A 13,648-nucleotide genomic window follows, 5' to 3' on the forward strand; every position below is an offset into this window, starting at 1 on the left:
GAAACATCCCCCAGATGTCGCTGCTAATGGCTACAGCATGCTCACGGAAGCGAAGCAAGACCCCAAGTAGCGATGACCCCAGGGTAGGTCCAGGTAAGAGATACTCATTTAGATTGAGGCCTTGGAACTGATACGAGCAGCTAAACACAAGGCGGATCTTGTTGTTGTGCATCACCATGTGGTACGGCATGTACCATGACTCCCCCTCATCAGAGATCATGTCAGGGCTGAGTTTCTTCACTGAACCAGCCACCACCAGCTTCTGAACTTCCACACAGTAGGCCTGGGCTCTCGCTGGGTCCTTAGCCAGGCGCCTTTCTGTGCTCCTCAAACTTAGCATCACCGCCTCCTTTGGCACTCGGAATAAGGGCATACTCCTCTTATAGAGCAGGGGCGTCGCGTAGTGGATCACGCCGTCCACCTTTATCTGTGGTTTTTTCCTCCAGTAGCTTAACTGCCTCCTGGTCTTGCTTTGAGCGTGTGACCCTCTTCTCTTTCCTAAATGGGAGCGTGTCTACCTGCTACAGTTTCTCCACGTTCTTCATGAGCTCTGAAGTTGGAGACATGGTGGAGGTGAACAGGCACTGATGTGGTTTGAGGTGCTGATCGGGGAGTCTCACCAGGCCTTGAAGTGTCCGCCCCAGTCTCGTTCGGATGGCAGCTGGTCCGCCAGGTAGTCCCAAGCGCACAGGCTCAATGGGGGCGAGCAGGTGGGCCTGGTCAGCACCGATGTGGATGAGTGGCTTAGCACGATCAAACTGTTGTAGAGGCAAACCTGATAGGTGCTTGTACCTCTTCTGTAGACTGGTTATGGGATATGAATGGTCTTCTAAGCTGAGGCGTGAGGCAGTGAATACCCCTCTGATCAGGAACCGTCTCTTGGGCTGAGAGGCTGAAGAGATGTGGAAGGATACAGACGAGCCCTGTAGCGTCTGAATATCCTGTTCTATTGTTCTCAACGCCAGGTCTTCCGGAGTTCCCTTTAATCCCAACTTCTGAGCAGCTGCTGAGAGAAGCATGGTGCGCTCTAACCTGTCATCAAGGATTGCGAACGTGTCCAAAGTGCAGTCACCTTGGCGCAGAATTACCTTTATGACCTTCAGCAGCACACGACTGGCATCAGCTGGCTTGTCCAGATAGAGGACATCAGCGGCTGTGCTCACCAGGCAGCTCGTCTCTGGTGGCGCCTCCTTGGGCTTCCGGTCATTAACTTCATGTAGAACTTGTAGATGCTTCCCTTAGCAGATTCCACATGGTTTCCTCAGATCACACTGGGCTGCTTGGTGTGACCTTCCGCAACGCCAGCACTTCCTCTTTGACTGAATCCACTCAGCTACTTGTTCTTTGGTGAGTTTCTGGATATTGGGGCACTGGCTGAGAAAGTAGTCGGAGTTCTCACAGTAGGGTCAGTACGGCTTTGGTTTACCTCTCTTGCTACTTGGCGGAGAACTAGTGGACACTTGAGCAGCAGAATCTTTGTTCAGTGTGACCTCCCTTGCTTCATGCAGCACGGTAGCAGTGCGCTTCCCAGACTGCCCGTCTGACTGTGACCATGCCTGTTGCCTCTGCACCTTGCTGGATGACTGGCCGTCGTACTCCTGACACCATGATTCATACTGTAGCCACTCAGAGAATTCCAGCAGGGTGTACGTAGTATCAGGGCGGTGGAACATCCTGCATCGGAATTTGGCCCTTAGCTCTGGAGGGAGTTTACCAAGTAGGCACGCCACATGGGATCCGTATCTCAATTCAGCGTCGCCTTCTGACCCCAGTGTCTTCAGCATACCCACCAAGGACTACACCTGCAATGCAAATTTCTCGAAGGCTGCGGTGTCTCCTCGGCGGACACCAGGTGAGTCCATGACACTGGCGATCTTCTTAAGTGCAAGGTGGTGAGGCTGGCTGAATTTCTTGTTAAGAGTGGCCATGGTGTCGGAGTATGGAGTTGGAGAGTGCAGATAAACTGCTACTAAACAGGCTTCCTCCAGCTTTAGGTGGTTGACAAGGACTTGGTATTTAAACAGCTCTGTGGCGTCGGCTGGCAGGAGGTTTCCTAGTGCTATCTTGAGACGGGTGAACTCACCCGGGTCCCGCCGTCTAAAGTCTGGAATGGTGGGCCTTAGTCCCCAGTAACTCCTCTCTGCTACACCTGGTGGTCTAGGGGGACTCTGGTCCAGAGGTTGATGCTGTGGTCTTAGGTGCCACTGGTGGCCTGTGCTAGTAGCTGGTGGGTGAGCTGGCTGGTGCAGGCTAGCTGAATGACGAGGCACAGGTTGCTGAGGTGGAGTTGCATTGCACAGGTGAGGCATGGAGCTTGGCTGCGGTGGGCCTTGGTAGCCCTGAAATGGCGTAGAGCATGAGAGAGGAGGCAGAGGGAGCGGAGAGGTGTTTCTTACTGTGGCTGCTACGTTGGCTGGGTACTGGTGGCGCTACCTGGCTTTTCATCATCATGAGGTCTCTCACCATCTGGTCGATTAAGGCTGTCAACTTATCTTCCTCTTCGTCATCTGGAGGAAACCACGGTGGTGGTGCTGGCCACTCTTCATCATCTTTCCCTTCCTCCACCTGTGGATTGATGCAAGCTGGGCACACAGGGTCAGGGAGAGGTACAGTCAATGGCAGTGGGGGTTGGAGCCTACGCACAGTGTCTGTGAGCTCAGACATCTCTTCCTTTGCTTTGTAAAGTTTGCTGATGTCTGACTGAAATGCATGCTGTGTCTGGCGGAGCTGTATGTTCTCTCGATGTATCGCCCCTAACTCAGCTTAGTGGACTGCAGCTGACATCTCAGGCTTCTCCCTGTACATAACGTGGCACAGTGGCTTCTCGGGACAGCTTCGCCTCCTGTCTGTCCCTCCTTTGCGGGTGTGCTAGGGGGTGTATGAAGCATACCTTCCTTGGGCCCGCTGAATATCTTCAAAGGTGTCCCACTCTCCTGTGGTCGTCATCTGCCCCAGTGTATTGACGGAGGGGAAAGTATCTGGGTAGGTAGAGGGGGTCATAGCATCTGCAACTACTTGGTGCGAATGCCACTGCTCTTCTCGCCCATGCCTATGCTGTGCTGCGCTAGCTAAAAGTGCAGAGTACTTCTTAGAACCTAAGAGGTTATGAAGATCAACTTCATAATCTTCTAGGTAGCGAGGTAAGTGGGTCTGGCATTTTGGCCGAACTGGAGGGCTCAGTACGTCGGCACGGCTGCTCTGCATCTTCACCTTCATCCAGAATAAACACCACAATCCGGCTTGAAGGACCACAATGTTGGGTAGGAACCCATGTAAGGACTGTGTATTACTTAGGCTTAGCAGTGTTTGTACTGGTGTATCGGTCAGGATACAGAAGATGCAACACAGGTTCTTGATTTACTTTCTTTACTGTAATCATTCGGTTTGTGTGTGTGTGGTCCTAAAATAAAGAATAATTCGAAACAAATATCACTGCACTGTTACATGAATTGCACAACATACACAAGTACACAGCTGATATACTGTTTCAACAAAACGCTATACAGCATACGCACAATCACCGTGATATTAACTACCTAACGTGGGTAGCTACCATTTTAGCAATAGCATGGCTAATAACAACACCATGCAGTCTTAATACCATGTTAGCTAGTGGCTATTACTAGCGCTTAGAACTTAACACAACTAACTTTGTATCATTAATAAACCATACGGTAATACAAATGTATACATTGCTTCATTAACACACACTGCCCAAACCGAGATTACTCTTAATCTAACTTAGTCTTAACTAACTGAAAAGAATTCGTAAACTGCTCAAACGTCTGCCATTCTTCCCGCTGTTGTCTCTCACCGCAGTCGCACCCACAGTTACTCGCTGCAGTAGCACCTGCAATTCCTCACAGACCCGTCGCCGTGGCAACGGGTGCACGAGTCTCCCCGCAGCCTTTCGTACACTCATACTAGTATTCTCTCACACACAGACTGTCATACTCATACACACACACTACTATTCTCTCACACACAGACTATCAAACTCTCTCACACATACTAGCATTGTCTCTCACAGATAAATTCATACTCTGACACACACTACTATTCTCTATGATGGTGTGAGTGAGAGAATATAATGGTCTATGATGTGAGGGGGTATGGTGGTGTGTGTGAGAAAGTATAATGGTTTGTGTGAGAGGAAGTATTATTTATGGCCTAAACGGCCTCTCATATGTTCCTTTGTCTGTGGACCAAAAGGGGAAGGGCAAACAGCGGGTTTGTCATGTTTGTGTGGGGTATGAATATATATATAATACTGTTTATGATGCTGATTACAGATGAAATATAAACAATTTCTTCAACAAACAGTGGCCTTTGACTGTAGAAGCAACATGGTCAGGTGGTGTAACTGGTTTTTCAGTTTAGTAATCTGGGCACGCCAGCGTGCCGACCACTAGGGGTTTTGCGCTAAGAGGTTAAAATAAGTACAACAAATTGTGCTAAAAGTATACAATTAGCCTAGGTATCTAAACTGTAAAATTCATTCAATTCATAATGTATTTGAGTGTTTCAAAAACTTTGTGGAATTACACACTTTTATATTTTTTGTTCATGCATACATGCACTCAACACTGACTTTGCCAGTAACTCAGTGAAAAGGAGTTTGTTTCCCAATCCAAAGGTTGAGGGTTCAAACCCTGCCTTTGCCTTACTTCACCTGGTCTTAATACTAAATCTTCAAGTTCTTGGGCTTTGTCTCATAATTTCAGCTTGCATTCATGAAAACCACATTTCATTAACAATTAAATAACAAACAAGCATCCAAATGCTCCCAATCTGCTTGGACCCCGATCATCACCACTTGTGGCTATACTTAAATAATTACTTTGTTCTTCTGTACAATCTTTATAAATAACAAATCCACCATTTATATCATCGTTAATTTATGTATAACCTTATTGGTCTGTGTGCCCCAGTTGATACCTAACTTTTTGTGCTTTTCAATAAAATCACCGTATACCAGTTTATAATACGGCACGGCCTTTTTTCTGTTCCCAACATTCCATATTTCTTAATATTCCGTTAAAAATATTTTTACAGAATGCTATTTTTAGTTTGCAACCCATTTCTATTGCTCTGAGACCACCATATTCTGTGCTCTTGCTCTTTTTGTTACCTCTATTATTTCCCCATATTAATTTGCTTCTCCGGTCTGCTATTTAATGCTCTGTTATTGATTGACTAAAAAATATATAATTTATTACTTCTCTAAATGCATTTTTATTTATGGATTTTATTTGCATAATGGCTTACGCTTTTGCGATAGTGACCAAAACCTTTGGGCTAGTAAAGATTTTTCCTTTCAAGGCTTAATGTCAACCCCTATATATGGACACTTGGACTGCAAGTTTCTCAAGAAGTATGTGTGAAGCAAATCTAAAACATGCATGAAATATCATCCATATCTCCATATTCAGTTTCTCTATTGAAAATGTCTGATAAACCAAATTTAGACAGAATGTTGCTTGTGTCAGTCAACCTGTTCTTAAAGTGCTGTTGCATATTTGGAACTGATGATAGCCCTCAGCAAGTAGCCCAAGGAAAATTCATACTTAGATGATGTCAGGCCCCTAATAAGCTCCGCATAAAATCAGATAATATGCCTACTGTGTGTTTGAAAGCGGAATTTGTTTTGTGCATTTGTGTGTGCATGTCAAGTGCAATTTGTTGCTGTAGTTTCTAGAGGGGATGCAGCTGAAATATCAGAGCCAGGCTGCGGAGAATGGCGTGTACGTGATTGGGAGCTGTGGATTTGACTCCATTCCTGCTGATATGGGAATTCAGTTTACCAGAGACCATTTTAAAGGTAGAGTATCAAACTTTGTTTATTTGTGTGTTTATTGTAGTATTTCAATAATCAATTAATGCATATAAGACATTTTTTTTCATACTTTCCTCCTATATAGGAGTGTTCATAGCTTCGACCTCCGCTATTGATTCGGAGAGAACAAGCAAGCCTGTAATGTCAGTAACGGCTTTTAAGTTGGGTTTACACAGACACATTTGATGCCTGACTATTGGGCCCATCCTTTAACTGTGGTTCTTAACCTTGGTCCTCAACCTTGGTCCTGGAGTTCCCCTGTGTGTGCTGGTTTTCATTCCAACCACAATTGCAATCCCAGAATTTGAACAAGCTGTCAGTTTTTCTTGATTAGCTACTTTTCATTTTTAGAGGGATTATTTACTCTCTGAAACCACATGTCAGAACAAAATTCCCATGTTCATATTTTGCTTATAGTATTATGCTGCAAACAATTTTAAAAACAACAAAATATTTGGACCAATTGAAAGACTGAGGTTAAGCAATAGAGACTCATGAACATGTATAAAATGTGTTTAATTTCTTGAAATTTATTGACACAATGCATTTTGGCTCATTATTATTTGATTTGTCTTTGAAATGTTCATTATCTTCCAGATGGTTAGTTTTCGTGGCCAGGTGTCCACATTCTGACCTGATAGAAGCCTATTGATTCACCTCAGCCTTTAATTTGATCATTTAAAAAGAATTAACCCTTTTGTGTAATTGTTTGCAATATAGCACAATGAGCACAATGTAAACATGGGAATTGTATTCTTCATGGTGCGCATTGCTATTTCTCTATTTCTGACAATGTGGTTTAAGAGGGTAAATAATCCCTCTGTGAGGATGGCGAGCAATCAAACAGGTGGCTGACAATACAAATAGGGTGAACGGCAAAAAATCGTTTTATTGAAGTGCAAAAAAAATAAGCAAATAAAGAAACAAGGTAATCACTCCCCCAAACATTTCCTTCGGTCGGACTGAGTAGGGTCTTAATGCAACCACAAGCTCTCTCTCTCACTGATCCAAATGGAGGTCTGAAATAAGTGTACCCCCCTCAGACCATACCATTCTTATTATTAAAATCAATTAACTAAATAGAAATAATAAAAAGTGTAATTTGCTATCCCACATATGAAACTTGAAAATACACAAATACACATTCACCAAAAAAGTTTACCCATTACCAATACATCACAGTTACACCAATTCCCCCACTGCAATAAACTACCGTAAACTACAATACCCACAAGGCATAAAACCACCATGATCAGTCCAGCACACTCCTTTACCCAAATGCTGCAGAAACGATTCACCGTGACTATAACCAAGATTTCCTTACTACAGAAAGTTTGAGATGTGATATGATAAAACCGGACATTAACATAGCATTCTGTAAATACAAATGAATCTGTGTACCCGTTAAAATGCATATGCATAGTTTGTTAATATTGACACAGTAGAGTGTAAGGTTTCCATTTAAAAAATATAAACCTGTGCAGATTATAGGCTTGGTTGGATGTATGATGACAATCTCCCATACAACTTTAACAAATAAACGGACGTGGTATGGCGCATTTGCAATATATACATTTTTTTAAATTATGCGCTTCCTCTTTTAATTCACCGCAGTGGGGCGGTGAATTAAAAGCAATTAGTTATCTGTCACACCCTCTAACCATGAAAAGCACCTAACTGTTAAAATTCTGGGATTGCAGTTGTGGTTGGAAAAAAAACCAGCATACACAGGGGTACTCCAGGACCGAATTTGGGAACCAATGCACTATAACAGTCTTAATGTGATGAGCCAGCTAGTAGCCCCAGCTAGTCATGTTTTTAATGCTAAACATTTTAAGAAGTATTTATGTGGATAGTGTATTTTATGATTTTACTGATTCTCTAACTCAAGGAATTAAGGCCAAATCAAAATGCATTTTGCTCCGATGAAGTCAAATTTATTTATTTCTCAGAATCTACTTTTCCACCCTTTTTGGAATATAGTATGGTCTTTTATAGTGCAAACAAAGCATTACCTTTGACTAAGATATATCCCATTTTGAAATCTTGAATTGTAGGAACACTTACAGCTGTTGAGAGTTTCCTGACCATAAGCACTGGACCTGAGGTAGGTAATACTAATCAGTTATAGTGGTTAATATCTATAATGAGGCTCTGAGATAATTCTGGGCCCCTGTGTTTCATTCCGCTTTATTCCACATTAAATATCTTCGCTGCTCGTCTTTTGTGGGTAACAGAGGGTCAGAGCAAATGAAAAGGCAACGGTAAAACCTGTAACTTATTGGGTTATTGCGCTGTTGGCTGGTAAATAGATTTTTTCACAAATAGTGCATGTAACCCCAATGGGTTTACTCCCTTTGTGTGGTTTGTTTGTTTGGGTGAACACATTTCATTCACACCAATGAACATCTGCACCCTGGTCCACCTGAAATGGCAGGTCTCAGTCCTCTTCCACGTCAACTGCAGTTTGGTTCATTACTAGAGAAAACATAATCTGACCTAACTGGGAAAGAACTAAAAATATGATATGTATACGCTCTCTGGCCACTTTATTAGGTACACCCATCAAGATACAAGAACTGGAGTCAGCTTCCGTTTACCGGTTCCATGGATTCCTATGGGAGCTGCTCAGTGGCGCATGAAGCCAATTCATGGACACAGCCAAGTTTGACTATGGGCTTTTGGGACCAGAGTGTGTGCACTGGGTACCTAAACATAAAGGTTCATGGTAAACGCAAAGAAATGACAGTAATCCGCGGGTGCGTGCTCCGAAAAAGCTCTGAAGTCATCAGACGAACTGTGGCTTTGCTGGCCAGATACAGGACTCTGTGACATTTCTAATGTGGTTTCTAACATTTCTGCAAGTCAAAGTAATAAATAAGGCAGTCGATATTTTTTATTTTAAGTATTCGGCAAGACTGTACATTACATTATGAGCTAGCTAGCTAAATAATTACTTATGAAAAATCTGTGCAAGCTAGCAAGACTGAAATTCAGTGAGAAGTTTGTGGTTAGCTAGCTAACTAAATAACTACTAGGTTTCACAATTTAGCTATCGAGCTGTTGTAGTGGGAACCTCACTTTAGCATGAAGGAAGAGAGACTGTTGTCTTGTATTCAAAAATTATTTAATGAGTAAGTCATCAGGGAAAAAGTCTAACACACTCACGTGGAGAAGTCACAGTAACTCCAAAGCATTAATGAGAGAAAACACAATATATAGTCAACAAATCTTGGACCTTGCTCTTGTGAAAGTTTCTTATTAGTTACCAATAGGTATCTGAAAAAGATGAGTCATTGCATTTACACAACAACAGGTTTGTCCACACAAAAACCCTTGAAACCCATATTGTTTTTTTTGCTTACAGATATTGGGCCTCATTCACCAATATCTAGTTTTTTCATGAATTTGTTCTTGAGAAAATTCCTAAGAAAAGTCTACGTCAGATTCACAATGTGTTCTTAAACCACAGAATTGTTTGCACATGTGTTCTTAAAATGATGAATCCCATTGTCCTCGTAAGTGTAAAGCGCGTGCCAGTTGTTCCTAATTAGCATAGGTAAACGCCCCGCCAATCCCCATAAAAGGGCATGAGACTGCAGGGCCGTGTGCACACACAGAAATTGAAAAGAAAAGTTGAGAGCGAACAAAGTCAGTAATGCCCAAACGAAAATCTAAAGACGGTGGAGCACCGGACTCCAAACGTAAGAAAAATTTCAGTAGTTCTGAAGTGGAGGTTTTGCTGCGGGAAGTGAACAGCAAACGACCTGTCATATTTAGTAGCGTCAGTAGTTGATATAAAATAACACAAAAAAAGATGCATGGGATGCTATTACTCGTTCAGTGAACGCTGTATCTGTAGAAGAGCGCACAACTGATGAGGTAAAAAAATGGTTTTATGTCAAATCTGAGGCAAAAAAAAAATACTGGTGGGAGTGGGCGCAAGGAATTGTGTGTTATGCATTAGAACGACAAAGCGCTTCTCGTCACATCAATACCGCTAATTATATCAACCAGCAGTAAACTGCATCGAAGTAAACCCATCGCTGCAAAAAACACTGCACAAAAAATGTATTGCCAGTCATTTTGGTGTCACCCACTAGTGATGTTCACTTCAACATGTCCATATGTTTAAAAAGTGTTAAGTGCTTAAGTGCTTATTTTGTATTAAAAATTTAAACATTTGCTTTTGCAGCATAGACCAAACATTGCATAATTGAAACCCCCAAAAATAAAAGGTCACTACAATGGTTTGATTTTTATCATTTACTCCCGCTGAGGCAACCACCCTCTGAGGCAGAACCTGGCACCTTAATGCTTTGTAAAATAATGAAAATAATTATTAAAAAATATTATAAATGATAAAAATATTATTGTAATTTAAATCCTATAATATTATACAACTGTAGAATTGAAGAAAACGCAATAATCAATTATTTTGCGCAAACATGTCAGCACTCAAATGTGCGTAAAGTGTGCTCTTGAGTGTGCTAGATTCTGTTCTTACCTAAGAACAAATCCCAAATAAGAAAACATTGGTGAATGTCAAAATCTTCGTGAAAGCTGCATAAGTGGGTTTTAAGAAGAAAATTCTTCTTAAGAACGGTTGGTAAATGAGGCCCATTGTTTTCTTGGTGTTTTCGACTTTAATCATGGTTATCACTCTGAATAACTCTGAGTTCCCACTTTTTCCATTAGGGCTTGCACAAACTAGAGCAGAGGTTATTTGACTCAGCTTACTTTGGCAGCACACAATCAATACAATGATTATAATGTGACATTTTTCTTCTACAATCCTCCCTTTTTTGTGATCAAATTTTTTCCTTTATTGATATTCGTTTTATAACAATGGTAAAACAAAAAGTCATTCTGTAAATGAGTAACACCAATGGACATAATCAATTTCCAAATGAAAAAATAGTAGTAACAAAAGGGAAAGAAAGAAACAAAAAAAAATTGAAAAAAAAAAAAACAACCATCCCACTTAAGCACCCACTCCCCCTGGGATCCAGGCCGCAACTCCTGACAGGTGTTCATCCTAAAAGATTTTTTATAAGTTTCACAGAGACTGAATTCCACATCATCGTTGACTCCTTCGCCCCATGTACACGGGCTGTCGATAGCTCTAGGTATAAGCTATCTAAGTACATTAGAACCCACACTTGAAAGGAGAGGGAATGGGGTGCTTCCAGCACGTGGAAATCAATTTTTTCGCTGCTGTAAGCCCGTGGAAATTGTCACAACATACAAATACCTCAGAATTGAAATAGACAATAAACTTAACTTCAGGGACTGTGCCACTTCAGGCAAACTCAGGAAATTGCAGCAGAGAATGTACTTTTACGCAAACTTAACCATTTTAATGTAAACTGGCGGATTTTACAAATGTTTTACACATCGGTACTTCAGAGTGTTCTGTCTTTTGGTCTTATCTGTGTGCTTGGTAACATGCGCAAACAGGACCAAGACAGGCTGCAACGACAAATCAGGACAGCGGGAAAAATCATAGGCATTGACCAAACCAAACTCATCCTCCAAAAACTTGAAAAAATTTTACAGGATAGCACCCATCCCCTTCACTCCAAATTCAGTCGCAGCAGCACCCTGGCAAGAGATTTCTACAAAAAAAAAACTCAAACTTGTTTTTTCAGGGATTCGGCATTTTGGTTGTAGGTGAGATGCGTATTGGGTCTGGTAACTTGTGATTAAAGTAAAAATATCATGGATGTTAACAGATTAAGGCAAAATAAATGAAAAAGGTGCTGGAGCCTCCTGTTCAAGCAGCCATCTTCCTCGGCGTCGTCACGTGACTCCTACAATCCTCCCTTTTGTCATTCTAGTGACAGCTACAACACAAAATTCATTAATAATTTCAGAACGCAAAATGCACATAAACTCTTAGCGTAAGCATACAAAGGAAGGGTCTTTTTTGGGAGTCCTTTAACAGCAGAGATACAGGGCTTAAAGTTCTCCAGCACTGTGCCGGAATTCCGGCGCGGGGCCGTTTTAGATTCGAAAATAGGTAATTATATGGTCTATGGAAAATATTCTTGCGTATTTTTTTTTAACTGTCGCGTAGCAAGAATATGGCTGTATATGTATGTATGCATATAAAGATAGGCGTATTGGATATTCTTTATGGCTTTGAAAGTTGTGCTTGGACTTGGATACAATTACCAGACTACGATTTCCGATTGAGGAAAGGATGAATAGATAATGCATTTTCCTGCCATTTGGACCTTACAAGTTAACGTGAGGATTCACATTTAGAAACTATTAGATTTGGTGTTCTTGTCTTTCTGAAACGGGTCGCGATATGCGCCACAGCCGTCATCCATCTGGCTTGTAGCCTACAGCTCGCTAGGCTTAGGCTATGTTTTTAGCATATTATACCACCAAAGTATCTCTAATATCTTACGTTTGTGTTTTGTTTGTGCGCGTTTATTTTGTTTGTTTTGAGTGTATAACAGTAGCCTAGGTATCCAATCACATTCAGTCGTCATCAAGTCATGCACACGAGACGTAATGTCTTTTGCTGAAGAATGGAAACAAAATTTATTAAACCTGGTGAAAAGACAACTGTTACTGTAGTTGACAGATATGTCAAAAATAAATGGAGATGGGCTTGGATAGAGCAAACTTGTGGACAGTGCAAATAGACAGCGCTTTATCTTTTTGTTTGTTTTGCACAATTTGTTACTGTACAGTTTGTTATTGTTTGTTATTTGTGGTATTAAACCTGTTCATTTTCAATTAATTCATTTCTTAATTTTGTGAACCCCCCTTCCCTCCATTATTTCTCCTAACCCCCAAACACATTTCAGGCACAGACATTTTCCTTGCTTTAAGCCCTGGAGATAACCTATCCTTGTAAGTAGCATACTTTGTGCTGAGCTTTTAATCATCTTAAGTCTCAATGCTGTATGTCAATTTTGAAGGGGAAGGAAAACATTATTTATACAATCGTTCATTATAAAAAGGTGCTGCCCATTCACGTGTAGAAGGAGGCATTTTGTTCCTTATCATGTTCAGTCAGTTGGTGATGGCATTAGTGGCTGGGGTTCTTCTCGAAGCCGGGAAGAATTCCTGCCTGTAATGCCATTCTCTTGAGGGGAGTGTTACTGTGATTCACGGAGCGGCTGTTATTAAAGTCCTGCCATAGTACTTCTCTTTTCCACATTGCCCATGTTGTCAGGGCAAGGGTTACTCCTAGGACAACCATGGTGAAGAAGCATCTGAACCAGATCGTCTGGTCAGTTCCCCAGAGGTCTGGATGGTGTCTCTTGGGCGATGGCATTGTGGAGGGAGGCGTGCAGTGGGAGGCGTGAACCCACCTCCCTCGGCTTTTCGGACTGCTGTTGGAGTGGTTAGCAGCACCTGGCATGGCTTCTGAGGTCTTTTATCACCACCCAATCGCCTGGATATAGGTCATGGAGAAGTCCTCCCTTTGGTACTGGCAGGGCTGCTTTCACCTTTGGAAAGATAGACTTCAGCGTAACATGAGACATAGTTAACAAAACATTTAGCCAATGTAATAATTGTGCAGGAGTGAAATGTGCAGTACGTGCCTGCGAGGCAAGGGGCATGAACAGCATGAGGTACATGCAGCATGAGGGGCACATGGCAACGATATCAGCACATGCTAGAACAGCTTCTGTGGCAGCTGCTACAGCTCTAAGGTAAGGGATAAGTCCCCTGGCCACAGAGTCTAAACATTTGGAATAATAACCCACAGGCCATTGTTTGCCACCATGTAGCTGGGTTAGAACAGCTGACATGAATCCATTCTTTTCTGAAACAAACAGATTGAAG

At 42.1% G+C, this 13,648-nt stretch overlaps 1 protein-coding gene across 8 annotated transcripts in view; it reads left to right on the forward strand.

The window, feature by feature from the left end:
- Nucleotides 1-13,648, forward strand: part of LOC118229842 (saccharopine dehydrogenase-like oxidoreductase) — a 303,871-nt gene that overhangs the window by 106,152 nt on the left and 184,071 nt on the right. For 7 of the 8 annotated variants that reach the window (XM_035422298.1, XM_035422303.1, XM_035422299.1 and 4 more), the window contains 2 exons: nucleotides 5,692-5,821; nucleotides 7,894-7,943. The exons of the other annotated variant lie outside the window; for it this stretch is intronic. In XM_035422298.1, coding sequence (XP_035278189.1) covers nucleotides 5,692-5,821; nucleotides 7,894-7,943 — 180 coding nt within the window. The remainder of the gene's footprint in view (nucleotides 1-5,691; nucleotides 5,822-7,893; nucleotides 7,944-13,648) is intronic. 8 annotated transcript variants of the gene reach the window in all.

The sequence above is a fragment of the Anguilla anguilla genome, chromosome 6, assembly GCF_013347855.1.
Source record: "Anguilla anguilla isolate fAngAng1 chromosome 6, fAngAng1.pri, whole genome shotgun sequence".
NCBI lineage: Eukaryota > Metazoa > Chordata > Actinopteri > Anguilliformes > Anguillidae > Anguilla > Anguilla anguilla.